The 18453-nt window shown below is 40.1% G+C and overlaps 1 protein-coding gene across 8 annotated transcripts in view; it reads left to right on the top strand.

Annotated features, from left to right (window-relative positions):
- The window catches only part of LOC140204200 (MAPK/MAK/MRK overlapping kinase-like), a 119332-nt gene that overhangs the window by 53099 nt on the left and 47780 nt on the right, over positions 1 to 18453 (top strand). For 6 of the 8 annotated variants that reach the window (XR_011887556.1, XR_011887555.1, XR_011887558.1 and 3 more), the window contains 3 exons: positions 10747 to 10920; positions 11655 to 11775; positions 15607 to 15783. Coding sequence is in view for 5 of the 8 variants with exons in the window: in XM_072270729.1 (XP_072126830.1) it covers positions 10747 to 10920; positions 11655 to 11775; positions 15607 to 15783 (472 nt within the window). In the remaining 3 variants the exon portion in view is untranslated. Of the gene's footprint in view, positions 1 to 10746; positions 10921 to 11654; positions 11776 to 15606; positions 15784 to 16006; positions 16534 to 17205; positions 17294 to 18453 lie in introns of those variants that run through there. The other 2 variants (XM_072270720.1, XM_072270711.1) reach the window with 2 other exon arrangements.

Here is an 18453-nt window from a genome sequence, read left to right as displayed (position 1 = left end):
ACTGGGTCCAGTTCAAGCTCCATCTTCAGAATCTTTTCCATTTCACCCAAAATATCACTCCAGTATGCCTGAAGTTTGGGACAAGTCCAAAAACAGTGAGTGAAAGTTCCAGTATTTACTTTACGTTTAGAACACATTGGAGAAACCCGTCTTAAATTTCGAGAGACGATCTGGAGTCAGATGGGCACCATGCAGAACTCAAGTTGCAATGCTTTAGTTCTATTACAAACTGAAATCTTCTTTGCATTATCACAGATATCTTCCCATGTTTCAGCTGTAATTTCTACTCCCAGCTCTTCCTCCCAGACCCTTCCCAACTGCTCAGCCTCTCCACAAGAACATTCCCTCAGGATGCTGGAAAAAGTACTAATAGGGACTTCACCCTTAGAACGAAACACCCTCTTTTCCATGTCAAAACTATAGAAATCAGTTAACAATGATTTTTTTTTCTGTATATAATCTCTTATCTGAAAGAAACAAAAAAGATCCTTGTTGGGTATGTTAAATTTTTGTACTATTTGACTAAAAGACATCATCGTTCCTTCATCAAACAAATCTCCTAGATGGAAAATACCCCGTGGAAATCCAAAGTTTAAATCCAGAATCCATTATGCCAGGCTGAAAATCTGGACTGCCGGTTATTGGAGTGAAGGGTGATATTTTCACTGCCCTGCCCTCAATTTGTCGCACTGCCCTCCAAGCCCCGATTGTGTTAATTGTTATTGGATTGCGACAATATTCTTTAACTAGTTTCATCTTATTGAGGAAAAGCAAATTAATAAGAGGGCATTTTGCTTGTGAAGCTTCAATGTCTAGCCAAATTGAGGAGGGGTCCCTGCAAACCCAGTCAACCACATAAGATAAAAAGGAACTTAATTGATATTTTCTGATGTCTGGAAAAATCCAGACCCCATAGACTGCTGGGAAGCTGTCACTTAGACATTTTAATACAGGGTCTTTTTTTGTTCCAGATGAAAGAAACAAACCAGCCATTTGTTTTTTTAAGTATTTGTTGGGTAAAAATGACTGGAATCATTCGTATTGGGTAGAGCAGATGAGGGAGAATGTTCATTTTGAGCAAGGATATTCAGCCAAGCCAAGAAATGGGAAGAGTGCTCCATCGCTCAAGATCCTGTTTGATTTTGTCAAATAACTGTGTAAAGTTAGCTTTGAACAATTGATCAAACGTAGGTGTGATAAATATACCTAAGTAAACAAAACCTGTCTGCGACCATTTAAAGGGGAAAACACCCTGAGTGTCAGGTACCTGCTGCAGATTCCCCAGAGGCATAGCCTCTGATTTAGTAAAGTTGATATTATAACCTAGAAAAGGCACTAAATGAACTGATACATTGTATAAGGTGGTGCACTGATATAGCAGGGTTTGATAAGAAAATTAGGACATCATCCATATACAATGTAATTTTATGTGACTTTAGTCCTATGTCTGGAGCAGATATTTTGGGGTCTCACCGAAAAGCCTCAGCCAATGGCCCGATCACTAGTGTGAAAAGTAGTGGTGATAAAGGGCAGCCCTGCTGGCTGCCCCTCAGAATACTAAAATTATGCGACCTAATGCCATTAGTTAGAATCGCAGCTAAAGGGTCATTATAAAGAACCTTCACCCATTTAATAAAATTATTGCCCAAACCAAACCGTTCTAAAGCGAAAAAAAAAAGGTACGGCCATTCGACACGATCAGAGGCCTTTTCTGCATCTAAGGAAACCACCAAGCCATCCATTGCCTGATGCTGACACGCCTGAATCACACTAAGTAAGCTTCTGATATTGTTAGGTGATCTACACTACGGCCTTTTACAAAACCCGTTTGATCCTCTTTTATGATAAAAGATAACACAGTTTCTAATTGCAACGCTAAGATTTTAGATAAGATTTTAAAGTCAACATTTAACAATGAAATAGGCCTGTAGGAGGCACAATCTTCAGGCTCTTTCTTAAGAACTAGGCAGATATCAGCTTCTCTCAATAATGGTAGGAGGAGACCACAATTAAATGCATGATTGAACATGTTTAGCATAGGCTCTGATAATAACCCTGTGAACTCTTTATAGAATTCACTGGTGAGTCCATCAGGACCAGGATACTTCCCACTTTGGAGCTGTCTTACAGCATCCTGTATCTCATGTATAGATAACAGAGCATTGAGGAGGGACTCTTGTTCAGAAGAAATGCCTAGGAGATCTAAATTCCTGAAAAAGGACTCCATCCTAGATAGAAAAAGGCCACCTCCAAACAGGATCCCACCACTAAGCACATCTCTCCCTCCCCACCTCTTTCTGCTTTCCGCAGGGATTGCTCCCTACGCGACTCCCTTGTCCATTCATCCTCCCCGTCCCTTCCCACCGACTTCCCTCCCGGCACTTATCCTTGTAAGCAGAACAAGTGTTACACATGCCCTTACACTTCCTCCCTCACCACCACTCAGGGCCCCAGACAGTTCTTCCAGGTGAGGCGACACTTCACCTGTGAGTCGGCTGGGGTGATATACTGCGTCCGGTGCTCCCGGTGCGGCCTTCTATATATTGGCGAGACCTGGCGCAGGCTGGGAGACCGCTTTGCTGAACACCTACGCTCTGTCTGCCAGAGAAAGCAGGATCTCGCAGTGGCCACACATTTTAATTCCACGTCCCATTCCCATTCTGATATGTCTATCCACAGCCTCCTCTACTGTCAAGATGAAGCCACACACAGGTTGGAGGAACAACACCTTATATTCTGTCTGGGTAGCCTCCAACCTGATGGCATGAACAATGGCTTGTCTAACTTCCACTAATGCCCCACCTCCCCTTCGTACCCCATCCCTTATTTATTTATTAATTATCCCCCCCCCTCCTCTTTTTTTCCTCCCTCTGTCCCTCTCACTATAACTCCTTCCCTATCCTCTGGGCTCCCCTCTCCCTAGGCCTCCCGTCCCATGATCCTTTCCCTTCTCCAGCTTTGTATCCCTTTTGCCTATCACCTCTCCAGCTCTTGGCTCCATCCCTCCCCCTCCTGTCTTCTCCTATCATTTCAGATCTCCCCCTCCCCCTCCCACTTTCAAATCTCGTACTATCTCTTCTTTCAGTTAGTCCTGACAAAGGGTCTCAGCCTGAAACGTCTACTGTACCTCTTCCTATAGGTGCTGCCTGGCCTGCTGCGTTCACCAGCATTTTTTGTGTGTTTTGCTTGAATTTCCAGCATCTGCAGATTTCCTCGTGTTTCTATCCTAGATTGTCCACCATTACATTGCTCAGATTGATACAGTTTAAAATAAAAGCTCTTAAGCACAACATTAATCATTTTAGAATTACTAGTGAGGGCTCCTGTCCTGTCCCTAATTGAAGCAATAGTCTGAGGGGCATTTTTCTTTCTCGCTAAATAAGCCAAATACCTACCTGGTTTCTCATCATGTTCAAACAATTGTTGTTTAGCAAATGTCAATTTTCTTTTGACTGCTTGTGTAAGTAAAGAAATTAGTGTACAGGATGGGGCTGTGATATTCTGTAACTTGGTTGCAGAAGGCTTATTAATATCATCCTTTTCAGCTGCCGCAAGCCTTGTTTCCACTAGGCACTGCTGTTCCGCAGCTTGTCGCTTCTTACTAGCAGAGTAGGAGGTAATTAATCCCCTTGCATAGGCCTTAGCGGTTTCCCAGATCATCGATGGACTACTAGCTGATTTGGAGTTAATAGATAGGAAAGTTTTGAATTTGGAAGTAAAGTAGTCTATAAATTTATTATCTTTTAGAATAAAAGGACTCAGCCTCCAATGTCTAGATTGTGCTGAATTATCTTTGGGCTTAATATTTAAATATACTGCTGCATGTTCAGAAATAGCGATATTTCCAATTGTGCAGGATACAACTAAATCCAGGAGCGCTTTGGGGGTTAGAAAAATGTCTATTCTGGTGTAACACTTGTGTGGATTAGAAAAAAATGTGAAGTCTTTGTCTGAGGGATGTAACAACCTCCAGATATCCACAAGTCCTAGTTCTCCACGTAAGCCCATGATTTGTTTGGACTGTGAGGAGAGCAATGGGGGAACACGAGGCACCCTGTCCATCAATGGGTTCATGAGACAATTAAAATCCCCACCTACAATAATGTTTTGTATTGAAAAGCTTGTAAGTCTGAAAAAAGCATCTGTTAGGAATTTGAGAAGATGAGTTGGAGGGCAGTAAACATTGAGAATACCATATTCCTCTCCAGATATTGAAGCCTTAACAATCACAAATCTCCCATACTTATCCTTAATGCAGTCTAATAATTTAAAAGATAAGTTCTTCCTAATTAAAATGGCCACCCCCCCCCACTCCTGGGATTAAAGGATGAAAAATAGACTTGGTCAAATCCACTCTGTTGAGATTTAAGATGTTCTCTATCATTTAAATGTGTCTCCTGCAATAAGGCTCTATCCACCCTTTCCTTTTTCAGGTTTAGTTGGAATTTCTTTCTCTTGATTGGTGAATGACTCCCTGTAATGCACAATTTTAATATATTACTGGTCATAACCCTTTATAACAATCATGTGACTCCGGAGGAGAAGAAACCAGACTTAAGATCAGCTGAGCAACAATAAGTAAATAAAGAAAATCCACAAAAAAAAAACAAAGCGCCAACAGCGCTGAACAAGAGGGCTTATCCCACACTTAAAGGGAATATCTGAATTTCTAACACCCCATATTCTGCCCCACTGCCAATATGGCATTTAACATAGTCAAAAATGAAAACGACATAATTTATCAATCCACCGATTTGTTACCATCATGTTTAAACTCCTTCAGGCTGGAGCAGCACCGCTAATTTAAACAAATAATGAAACTGTATTAATCAAAACAAACACGTTACCCATCCTATAAGATACCTTTTCATTACTCGACAGCAAGATAAAATAAAGCGACCATTGTGTATGTTATTGTCCATAACCAGGGCTACACAATATACTGTATACATTCTTTAGCCCAATGTGTCCACAAAAGATTTAGCTTTGCCAAGAGAATCAAATATCTTGGTGGTCCCGTTGTAGGTGATTTTCAGCGCCTCTGGGTATAGCATAAAGTACTGGATTCTGGATTCTCTCAACCACTTCTTTACCTGGTCGAATTCCTTGTGCTTCCGAATAACGGCTGCCGAAAAATCTTGGAAAGATATAAGCCTAGATCCCTCTTATATTAAGGCCTGGGCATCAGTTCCGCAGCGCCTCGAAGCCTCCATCACTCTTTGCTTATCACTGACATTATGGAACTGCATGAGGACGGGTCGAGGGTGTTGGCCTGGGCCCGGTTTTGGCGCCAGCGTATGGTGAGCTCTTTCCACTTTAATGCGTCCAGCCTTAGCTTCCAAATCAAGGAAATTAGGCAGCCAGCCCTCAAAAAACGTTGCCGGTTGGCTGCCTTCTGTACCTTCAGGTAGACTGATGATTCGTATATTCTTGCTCCTACCTCTGTTCTCAAGATCATCGATATAGTCAGACAGGCTTTGAACTTGCTTTTCTAGCGCCCGGATGCGGCTTTGGGCCTGATCAGTTACAGTTCCTACCACGGAGGCTCAGCCCTCGGCTTCAGTCGTTCTTGTATCAATATTTTTAAGCTCCATTGTGTGGTTTTGGAGTGTTAGACAGAGTGGAGCCAGCTTCTCATCCATCATTTTGGATATGTTCTCCATAACTTCCTGAATTACTTGACGAAAAGCAGGATCCAACGTGTTAGCATAGCTAGCAGTAGCTAGCTCCTCAGCCCCAGGCGAGCACTCTGTGCAGTCCATCCTGGACGCCTTTTTAGTACTTTTCAATGGCATGGTGTTGAAGCAGCTCAAAAAAACACTCACCAATGATCATGTCATTAAATCCAGCACTTGAGCATTGTAAAAAAAAAAAGTTGAAACGGATAGGTTTATATGCGAAATTATCAGTGTTGCGGTGCTGAGCTCAACAAAGCAGACTTTCCACTGCACTGCCATCTTGAAACTTCCTGATTGAATTTTTTGAGGATGTGATTAAATATGTTGATGAAGGTAGAGCAGTAGATGTAGTGTATATGGATTTCAGCAAGGCACTTGATAAGGTACCCCATGCGAGGCTTATTGTGAAAGTAAGGAGGCAAGGGATATGGGGGGGGCGGGGGGGGGGCTTGCCTTGTGGATCCAGAATTGGCCTGCCCACAGAAGGCAGAGTGGTTGTAGACGGGTCATATTCTGCATGGAGGTTGGTGACCAGTGGTGTGCCTCAGGGATCTGTTCTGGGACCCCTTCTCTTCGTGATTTTTATAAATGACCTGGATGAGGAAGTGGAGGATGGGTTAGTAAATTTGCTGATGACACAAAGGTTGGGGGTGTTGTGGATAGTGTGGAGGGCTGTCAGAGGTTACAGCGGGACATTGATAGGATGCAAAACTGGGCTGAGAAGTGGCAGATGGAGTTCAACCCAGATAAGTGTGAGGTGGTTCATTTTGGTAGGTCAAATATGATGGCAGAATAAAGTATTAATGGTAAGTCTCTTGGTGGTATGGAGGATCAGAGGGATCTTGGGGTCCGAGTCCATAGGACACTCAAAGCTACTGCGCAGGTTGACTCTGTGGTTAAGAAGGCATACGGTGCATTGGCCTTCATCAACCATGGGATTGCGTTTAAGATCCAAGAGGTAATGTTACAGCTATATAGGACTCTGTTCAGACCTTGGAGTGCTGTGCTCGGTTCTGGTCACCTCACTACAGGAAGGATGTGGAAACTATAGAAAGAGTGCAGAGGAGATTTACAAGGATGTTGCCTGGATTGGGGAGCATGCCTTACAAAAATAGGTTGAGTAAACTTGGCCTTTTCTCCTTGGAGTGACGGAGGATGAGAGGTGACCTGATAGAGGTGTGTAAGATGATGAGAGGCATTGGTTATGTGGATAGTCAGAGGCTGTTCTCCAGGGCTGAAATGGCTATCATGAGTGGGCACAGTTTTAAGGTGCTTGAAAGTAGGTACAGAGGAGATGTCAGGAGTAAGTTTTTTACGCAGAGTGTGGTGAGTGCATAGAATGTGCTGCTGGCGATGATGGTGGAGGTGGATACGATATGGTCTTTTAAGAGACTCCTGGATAGGTACATGGAGCTTAGAAAAATAGAGGGCTATGGGTAACCCAAGGTAATTTCTAAAGTAAGTACATGTTCGGCACAGCATTATGGGCCAAAGGACCTGTATTGTGCTGTAGTTTTTCTATGTCTCTAAATGTTGAAATCGAGCTTGCAGGCATCACTTGTGCTGGTAGCTCATTCCACACTCTTGTGACCCGCTGAGTGATGAAATTTCCCCTCATGTTCCCCTTAAACTTTTCACCTTTCACCCTCTACCCATGACCTCGAGTTGTAGTCTCACCCAACCTCAGTGGAAAAGCCTGTTTACGTTTACCCTATCTATACCCTCATAATTTTGTATACCTCTATCAAATGTCTTCTCATTCTTCTAGGTTACAAGAAATAAAGTCCTAACCTATTCAATCTTTCCTTATAACTCAGGTCCTCCAGACCTGGCAGTGTAGATTTTCTCTACTCTTTCAACCTTATTTACATCTTTCCAATAGACAAGTGATGAGAACTGCACACAATTCTCTCAATTATGCTTCACCAATGCCTTATACAACACCTGTACTCAGTACTTTAATTTAGGAAGGCTAATGTGCCAAATGCTTTTTTTTATGACCATATCTACCTGTGATGCCACTTTAAATGAATTATGGACCTGTATTCCCAGATTTCTTTGTTCTACCACATTCCTCAGTGCTCTACCGTTCACTGTGTAAGACCTACCCTGGTTGGTCCTACTGCAGTGCAACGCCTTGCACTTGTCTGCATTAAATTCCAGCTGCCATTTTTCAGCTCATTTTTCCAGCTGGACCAGATTTCACTGCAAGCCTACCTCACTGTCCACTACACCCCCAATCTTGGTGTCATCTGCAAATTTCCTGATCCAGCTAACCACATTATCATCCAGATTGTTGATATAGATGACAAACAACAACAGGTCCAGCACCAGTCCCTGCGGCACTCCACTCATCACAGGCCTCCAGTCAGAGAGGCAAACATCTACTACCACTCTGGCTTCTCCCACAAAGCCAATGTTTAATCCAGTTTACTATCTCATCTTGAATGCCAAGTGACTGAACCTCTTGACCAACTTCCCATGCACTATATTTTCAAAGGACTTGCTGAAATCCGTATAGATAACATCCACTGCCTTCATCAACTTTCTTGGTAACTTCCGCGAATATCTCTATAAGACTGGTTAGACATGACCTATCATGCACAAAGCCATGCTGACAATCCTTAATCGGACCATGTCTATCCAAATACTTATACATATCTGGTCCTTTAGACTACTTTCCCACTACTGATGTCAGACCAACTGGCCTATAATCTCCTGGTTTGTTTTTAGAGCCTTTCCTAAACACTGGAACAATATTGGCTTTCCTCCAAACCTCCGGTAGCTCACCTGTTGCTAAGGATGATTTAAGTATTTCTGCTAGGCCCCCGACAATTTCTGCACTTGCCTCTTCTAGGCTCCGAGGGAATGCTTTGTCAGGCCCTGGGGATTTATCCACCTTAATTTGCCTCAGGACAGCAAACACCTCCTCGTCTGTAACCTGGATAGACTCCATGAAGTCAATGCTGCTTTGTCTCACTGCTATAGACCCTGTGTTTGTCTACAGATAAAAAAAATTATTACAAATGCAGAAAAATAATTTAAGATCTCCCCCCATCTCTTTTGACTCCACACATGAATTACCATTCTGATCCAAAATGATGTGAGAGCATCATTTTGCTGTTGCTTGTTAGTAGGTAGGTGGCTATCTGGTGCTTCAGTTTGTAAATGGAGCATTTTGATCTATTACACTAATTAATATATTTGTAAATGAATTTCACAAAATTTTTGTTACTCTAAAGTAGTCTTTCTCTGAGTCAGGAGGCTATTGTAGTTCTCAGTCAAAGTTCTGAGAATATAATCTAGAGTGGTTCAAGAGATTCTGCTCTTGAGCCAATGTTAAACAAAGGCCTAATCCAATTCTTCAATGGACATCTAAACTTTTATGGCATAATTTATGGAAAAACAGAGGTCTTCTAACATGATTATCAATATGTTTTACTGATCAAATGCTATTTATTGTGTTTTCTTGTTCACAAAATAGTTGCCACATACACTTATGTAGTAGTCATCAAACTGTAGTAATGTATTATATTCAGATTGATAAAATTTTGTGAAATATTTGAATTCTTTAAAAAAAAGTATTTTAATCTTGTTTTCATTTCAATTTTTTATTTGCTTTCTTCCCCCTGCTAGATCTCCACAGTCACTTTCCTAGGGATCTTATCCAACTAACAATATTGTTAGATAGAGTATATCTTACTTTTCAGAAGACAAATTAGATATTTCCTTTTTGATGGTTTAAATATTTATCAATTGGTGAAATTAATCACTTTTTACTATACTCTCCACCAGTGGTTTAAAGTATTTTTTCACCGAATCCGTGGTTAAATTGGCTACTGCAAATTGTCCTTAATGTGAAAGTGAGTGGGAAAATTCTCAGAACAGTTGACAGGAATGTGCTGATAATAAAATGAGAGATTGGTGAAAATGGATGCTTGATAATGTAGACTGTACAACTGAATGACTTTAACTAAATGGTTCTCTCATATGACCCAATAATAACAAGGTCTGTGGACTAGAGTTTGTTTAAAAGAGCTGAGAAAATGGTTAATTTTCTGAAACTCTCACTACTTGAGGATTATAGCCCTTACTTTGAAAACCACTCCGCAACTCAATGAGGGCTGACTTTATTGTGTTACAGAAATCTTAATTAATCCATTAGCAAATGGGATTCATAAGTAGTCTATTTTTGTAGGGTTCTTGTTGTCCTCAATTTTAATCTGAGTTGGTGTAGTTCTGCACTGCATTGTTTCTTTACTACTTAGTTTTTCTTTGATTTTTCCCAACAATCATTCACATCATCAACCTTTGAGGACAGAAGTTCCAAACACTCAAAATATTTAATCTTGTCTCTGCATTAAATGGATGACACCTTATTTTTAAACAATGAACCCTGGACAGGTAATGGTTTTACAAAAAGTATGGAAGGGAAGATCATTTGCTTGACAAATTAACATTCATCATCGTTCAAGTGCCTTGCCGTGCAGTGTCGGCGATCATGTCTCTCCATCCACTATGGTCCCTGACCCTCTGAATTGTAGTTGTTGCCTTCCCTGTTTCTAACCGTGATGTTATTCCATCTGTCATTTTCATTCTCTGTCTGCCTCTGCTTCTTTTTCCTTCCAGCTTTCCAGTTGTAACTAAATGTTCTAATGTCTCTCTTCACATGACGTGTCCAAAAAATTTTGATTGCTGTTTACTGATTTTTTTTAAGTAATGTACGTTTTGTTTTCGTTCTCTGTAGAACTTCTTCGTTGGTTATCCTGTCCGTATATGATATGCATAGCATTCTTCTGAGGAACCACATCTCTGCTGCAGTGATTCCTTTTTGCATTGCACTTGTGATGGTCCATGACACGCAGCCATACATCAATGTAGGAGGAATGTAGCAGCTGAGAGTTCTAAGGCGGATGTCAATTGCTATTCTCTTTAACATTACCATTCAAATTTTCTTTTTAGGAGATAAATCGCTTATGATTCTCCTTCTATATTCCTGTGATATTTGGAGTTCAGACATTTAGGATTAAACAGTTTAGTGTGATTTCTTAACTTTTTCCCAATATAGAACACGAGCTATGAGTTTTAACTTTCCAAAAAAGAAGGGAATAGGAATATCGTGTCTCATTCCTCACAGTTGTTCTGAGACTATTTCATTGATGCATGCAATGATGGAGTACGATCCTGAAGAGCGAATCACTGCTAAGCATGCATTGCAGCATCCATATTTTCATGATCTGAGGTAAGACATAGTTTGCAATCAAATAGTACATGGTAACCTGTTTCCGGTGGTGGTTAATCTGTTATTAGATATAGAAAAAATGCCTATTAAATTTTAATGCCTATTTTCACTATTAAATCAATATGCATAATAATCAAATAAGATCTTGTCCTTTTTTGGATTAATTTTATTACTTCTGTGTATTTCTGAAATGCTTTCCTTTAATAATTTTATAAAATATTATTGTGCTTTTAGAAACTAGATTTATACTTGTAAGTGTAAAAGTTGAAAATTTTTTCAATCCATTTCTTTCCACAAAAACAATGCTAAATGACATTTTAAGTTGTTCATCTTAAGGAATCGCTTTACATTTAAGTGGTTTTTGAAGAATTATTTTGTAAATATTATTGATATTCTGTTGGGTTTCTACTGTCATACTGTTCCCTGCTCCGTGCTGGGCTCTGCACCTACTGAATGTTTACGGCATTCTCTGCAAAACTGGTTTGACCCTGAGGTACTCAGTAAACCAGGTATGCATGCAGCCTTACATTTGGAGTAAGTTTTAATGTGCAATCAATTAATCATCCTTTCCTCCTGATAACATAAAACATGACAACTGAATTAAAATTCATAATGAGAAAATGCAATCCATTTAAGGTTTTTAATAAGTTATAAATTATTTAAATTTAGGAAGGAGGATACTAGTTAACATTATTACAGTAAAACTATTAAATTGTGATTTCTCCTTTTTGCAGATTGGCAGAAAGACAAACCAATATTGTACATCGTTCAGTTAAATGCTTAGAGGGAAATGCAAACAACTTAAGCCCAGGTGTAGTTCATAATCTATGGAGAATCCATAAGGGACGGAAACGGGTAAGATGAGAGAAATTGGCATATTGCTTAACCTTTTGCTGTCCCCCTAATGTATTTAATTGATAATTTGAAATTAATAATATGCTCAAAAGTAATTAAAACTGTAAATATTTTTGATGCAAGCCTAATATCATTACAATACAAAATATAGCAGGTAACCAACAGCAAGATGGCGTTCATTGCCTTTCAAGTAACGTCATGTAAAGGGTATACTGATTTTTGCCAGGTGGTGAAGGTGACAATCTATTCTAAATATTTCTAAAAGGATTTTAGATATTACTTTAAGGCAGATTTCACAGACTGAATATGCAAATTATCAGGATTTCCTAGAAAGCCTCAGGTTCTTTTCAGTCATTTATTGGATGTGCATACCAAAAACAAAGCCGGTGTTCATTCTCCTTAAGCACATCATCCCTGTTGGGCATAGGCTGCTGACAGCAGTTCATTAGAGTACTCTACCCTGGTCTAGTCTTGTATGTTTTCCATCACAGAAGATCTTTCTTCTCCCAGGGATTAGGTCTTTGGAGCTTCTGTTGGCATTTCTTTAGTTCTGGATTTATATGGGAAGGGATTGCTAACCTCATGCCCAATCCTTCTCCTTTTGCAGCCAAGCTTAGGACCATCCAATATTTGCTCTAGAGAAGGTGGTGGTGAGCTGATTTCTTGAACTGCTGAAGCTCTCCCATAGAAGTTATCCCCACAGTCTTTTTGAGTAGGGTGTTCAGGCAGTTTGATCCAGCAGCCGTGAATGAACAGTACTTCATTTCCAAATCAGACTTGTACCCATTGAATAGGAACTCACTTTGACAGGGTACAGGATTGTTTAAGTTCTCCTCCGCTGTCTGGAGATGTTGTGCCTTCTGGACATAAAATCTGCAAACAGGAACTAAGACAAACAATTATGTGATGTTCTGGTGGGAGTCCAATTGAATAAATCATGGTTGCTCAAAAGTTGGGTTGTATCTGCTTTCAACTCAAGTAGCATGATGTTGCAGGCCTTTACAATGACATCTCAGTCCATAAATAAAGTGATTGCTTTTTTTGGAAATTTAAAAATATAGTCACAGCAATATATGCAACTCTCCCTTGCTTGGCTTGCACCCAATGAATAGCACCTTTGAATAGAACTTATGATACCCTAGCCTTGAACATTAAGCAATCACTTCCAAGAAAGTATTAAGCAACTATTTGGTGGAGGTCAGAAGAGAAATGGCAGTAAGGGCCAAGCAAAACACCACCAGTTTTTACTTCACAACCTTCATCACTCTACCCTTCAAATACATAGGAATGCCATCACCCACAGGTTTTTCTTTGAGTCACCTATTATGTCCGCTTGAATATACTTCACTATTTAATCTTTTGTTGCTGGATCACAACTCTAGAACAGTTTTGCCAATAGAATTCAGAGGTTTCTTCACAAGAGGGAGCACAGTGGTTGAAAAAGGCCACTTTCTCATGCAAATCTGCATTGTATATAACCGTGAGCCTTTTTAACAATGGCTTGATGTCAAATAATTGATGTAAAAGTTAAATTGTTTCAAGAGGCATTTGGGTAGATTTTGCATTCATATGGTTTCTCATATACTGTCCAGAGTTTAAAGAACTGGGTTTATTTTATTTGCTTCATATATTTAAGACTTTTAAAGATTGAATTAAATTTCTATTAGAATCTTGAAGCAAAATCAATAATTCTGTTTTTCATTGTTTATCAATGTTATTTAACTTAAAGGTTACAATTGATTGTCTGTCCCTGCTCCTGCTGCAATGAACTTGTGTCTGAAAACCTCGCCTCCACTGTATCCCCCTTGGTTCAGTCCCTTCTCACCTACATCCACGACATTTCATATGCTGTCAATCTCTTCAATAACATTAAATTCCGTGGCCTGAACTGCCTCATTTTCACCATGGATGTCCAATCCCTATACACTTCTATCCCCCATCAAGAAGGCCTTAAAACTATCCACTTCTTTCTCAACAAAAAAATGGGTTTTAGAGTTTATTTTCTATTCTTTGTCATGCTGCAAAATGTTGAGCTGCTAAACTGTGTTTCATTGCTCCACAACAATGACAATAAAGATCTTCTTCTTCTTCTTCAACCATTCCCCTCCACCACCACCCTTTTTCATTTAGCTGAACTGCTCCTCACCTTCAACAATTTGTCCTTCAGCTCTTCTCACTTTCTCCAAACTCATGAGGTAGTCATGGGCATCCACATTGGCCCCAGTTATATTGGCTATGTGGAATAGTCCATGTCCTAAGCTTTCCTTGGTAATGCTCCCCAATTCTTTTTGTGCTACATTGATGATTGTATTGGTGTTTCATGCACCCATGCTGAGCTCTTCAATTTCATCAACTTTGCATCCAACTTCCACACTGCCCTTAAATTCATTTGGTCCATTTCTGACACCTCGCTCCCCATTCTCGATTTTTTTTTTTTTTCTGTCTCCATCTCAGCAGACAAACTGTCTACTGATATCTTTTATAAACCTACCAATTCCCACAGCTATCTTGGCTATACCACTTCCCACCCCGTTCCCTGTGAAAATGCTATTCCCTTTTCACAGTTCCTTCGTCTCCACCACATCTTTTCCTAAGAAGAGGCTTTCCTTTCCAGGACATCAGAGATGTTGTCCTTCTTCAAAGAACAGGATTTCCCTTCTTGATGCTGTCCTCACCTGCATCTCCTCTATTGCCCAGTCATCCATGCTCACCCCATCTGCCTGCCATCTTAACAGGGATAGAGTTCCTCTTGTCCTTACCTACTGGCCCATGAGTCCCCACATCCAACACATCATTCTTTGTAACTTCCACCATTTTCAACAAGATCCTACCACAAAAAACATCTTTCTATGGGAATCACTCTCTCCATGATTCCCTTGTCCGTTTGTCCTTCTCCACTTTTCCCCCTCCTGGCATGTATCCCTGCAAGCAATAGGAATGCTACGCTTGCCCATTCACCTCCTCTTTCACCGCTGTTCAGGGCCCCCAACAGCCCTTCCAGGTGAGGCAACGCTTCACCTTTGAATCTGTTCAGGTTGTCTGCTGTATCTAGTGCTTTTGATGTGGCCTCCTCTACATTGGTGAGACCCGATGCAAATTGGGGAACCACTTTGTCAAGCACCTTCACTCCACCCGTAAAAATCAGAATTGCCTAGCAGCCAACCATTTTCATTCCTATCCACTTTACCGTTCTGACATGTTAGTCCATGGCCTCCTCTTCTGCCACCATGATGTCACTCTCAGGGTGGAGGAGCAACACCTCATACTCTATCTAGGTAGCCTCTAACCTATTGCCATGGACATCAATTTCTCCTTCTGGGAATTGTTTTTCTCCACTTTTCCTCTTCTATTTCCCATTCTGGTCCTCATCTTCTCCTCACCAGCCTACCACTGTCCCCTATTGCCCCCACTTCATTTCTTTTTTCCCATAGACTATTATTCTTTCCTGTTATCAGATTCCTTCTTCTCTAGCCCTTTGCCTTTGCCACCTATCACTTCCCAGCTTCATCCCCCCCTCCTCCACCCACCTAGCTTGACCTATCACCTTCTAGCTTGTCCTCCTTCCCCTCTATCCACCTTTTAATTCTGGCATCTTCCCCTTCCTATACAGTCCTGATGAAGGGTCTCAGCCCGAAATGTCAACTGTTTATTCACTTCCATAGATGCTGCCTGACTTGCTGAGTTCCTCCAGCATTTTGTGTGTGTTTCATTTTAGATACTGATTTTACATTGCTATGCTAAACCAAGTCTAAAACGTATTTTCGTTTAAAAGAAAGATTTATAATAAAACAGTTAAGCATACAGGATTTATTTCTTGCAAATGATCTGCAGGGTATCCCTATACGACGTCAGGTCCCTGTGGAACTGCCAAAGCTGAACGTGCCAGCCACAACAAAGCATGCTGGTTATCCCAATCGGATTCTAAAGCCAGTTTTTCCAAAAGTATCAATGCATAAAACTGGAACTCTACCTCAGGTCTCATCTGTACAGTATCTTGGAAAAAATAAGGTATGAATGTTGACATTTTTGTTCAATTTTATTTTGAGAACTACATTATTTAAAAAATTGTAACTAAAAGTTCTAATCATTTTGTACATAATGCCTACACCAAGAATGTGCAAAAAAGGCTTTTTCAGATTAAAGGAATGTCATAGAGTTTATTATCAGAATTGTTATATTTTGGTTGTAATGAATAATGCAACTTTTTTTTCTTTTTCTTTTGTATTTGCAGTTTGTGGTCTTTTGCACATTGGTTGTTTGTCCGTCCTGTTGGGTGTGATCTTTCATTAATTTTATTGTGTTTTTTAGATTTTCTGTGTAATGTCCGCAAGAAAACAAATCTCGGGCTTGTATATGGTGACATATATGTACTTTGATAATAAATTTACTTTGTACAGCATTTCTTAACAATAAACTACTTGTCTTCAAATATAACAATTAATTGCTTAAATGAAAACATGCTTATCAATGGCTACCAGCTAACCTAACCACGGTGAGAAAAACATCATCAGCAGCTTCACATTGTTGCAGTTAGAATCAAATGCTGTTCAGACCTTCAGTGTAGCTGACATATTCATGAAGCAACTGTGTGGCTAGGCACAGTTCAAATACCATCTATAAATTTGCTGTTGACACAACTATTGTCAGCTGAATTTCAGACGATGATGAGGAGGCATACAGGAGTGAGATAGATCAGCTGGTTGAGTGGCGAGACAACAACAACCTTGCACTCAACGTCAGTAAGACCAAGAAATTGATTGTGGACTTCAGGAAGGGGAAGTTAAGGGAACACACACCAATCCTTACTGAAGGATCAGCAGGAGAGGGAGGGCAGTTTCAAGTTCCTGGGTGTCAACACCTTTGAAGATCTATCCTGGGCCCAACATATTGATGCAATTACAAAGAAGGCATGACAGTGGCTATATTTCGTTAAGAGTTTGATGAGACTTAGTATGTCACCAAAGACTATTTGCATTACTGGAGGGGTAACTGCACAGGATCGGGAAAAGTGTGGGAAGTTGTAAACCAGCCAGCTCCATCATGGGCACTAGCCTTCGAGATCATTTTCAAAAAAGCAGCATCTATAATTAAGGACTCTCACCATTCTGAACATGCCCTCTTATTACCATCATCAGAGAGAAGGTATAGGAGCCTGAAGACACACACATTTCCACATTTTTGGAAGATCTTCTCTTCTGCCATTAGATTTTTGAATGGAAAACGAATGTATGTGCACTACCTCATTATAATTTTTTTTCTTTTTTTGCTCTTTTTTGTACTACCTAATTTAATGTTTATGCATATTTATTGCAATTTATAGTTTTATTATTATGTATTGCACTGTACTGCTGCTGCAAATTTTACGACATGTGCTAGTAATATTAAACCTGATTCTGATTCAGATTCTGAAGACATTCTGTCTTTTTCCAGTTGGTGTAGCCAGAAATCCACAGGGAAGTGGATAATTTCAACAACCACAAACATACAAACTAAATAATTTTGGTACAGTTTATTTTACCTTCTAAAGGTGGTGACAGTGAGGGGGTAAGTTGTCCAGTATTAGGTCTTTCTCCATGTGAGTTTTTTTTCATAACTATCCTTCTATCACGGTTTATTTGTAGCTTTCTTAAGTAATAACATTGGACCATTTTTTAAAAATCTCTTCCCTTATCCTCCCCTAACTCCCCTTTTCCATTTCATTCAACAGCTCAGATTAGTTTTAAAGTCAGATAGAATTCCAATTTGTTTGATCCCTGAGGATGACTCTCATTCTCCAGAAAGCTAAAGCAAGTACTGTATAAGATTTAAATGGAACCTACTTGATCAAGCATCAAAACACATGTGAAATACTTCAGTCTGAGTTGATTGAGCATAACTTTCTTCTCTGGTTTTGATTCTGGGTTGCCACAGGGTGGCATGGTAGCGTAGTGGGTAGCACACCACTTTACAGTACCGGCGAGCAGGGTTCAATCCCCACCACTGCCTGTACCTTCTCCCTGTGACTGCGTGGATTTCGTCCAGGTGCTCTGGTTTCCTCTCACATTCCAAAGATGTACTGATTTGATAGGTTAATTGGTCATTGTAGATTGTCCTGTGATTAGGCAAGGATTAAATCGGGGGATTGCTGGGTGGCATGACTTGAAGGCCTGCTGTATCTAAATAAATAAATAAAGCCACTGTATCTTTCAGCAAGAAAGATTAAAGCACAGGGTTGGAACAATGATGTAGCTTTATTTGACTCCCATCTTCACCAAGATTGATTTTGTTGTAGACTCCCTGTTTCCATTTGGAGAAAAATCTGAGAAAGATGGATAGTGGAGCCAAATATAATGGCTGATGTTTTTATCAGAATTAGAATTATGGGTTTATCATTAAAGCATATGATCAAGGCTAACATTTTAGGGCTGCACTGAGCAGGTGTTCCTTCTAGGGAATCTATTTAAATTGATACACAAATTCTGATAGAACATAGAACTGTAGAGAACATGAACAGGCCCAATGGTACTTTATATCCATGCAGACCAGGATGCCAAATAAAACTAGTTCACCTACACTCGATTCATATCTCGCTGTTCCCTTCATGTCTGTGTTGTCTAAGTACCCTTTAAATACCAATATCATATTGGCTTCCATCAACACATTTGGCAGCACATTCTTAATACTTTTTGCTTAGGAAAA

The sequence above is a fragment of the Mobula birostris genome, chromosome 1, assembly GCF_030028105.1.
Source record: "Mobula birostris isolate sMobBir1 chromosome 1, sMobBir1.hap1, whole genome shotgun sequence".
Taxonomy (NCBI): Eukaryota; Metazoa; Chordata; class Chondrichthyes; order Myliobatiformes; family Myliobatidae; genus Mobula; species Mobula birostris.
The sequence above is the reverse complement of the archived record's forward strand: the minus strand, read 5'-3'. Positions and strand labels throughout refer to the sequence as shown.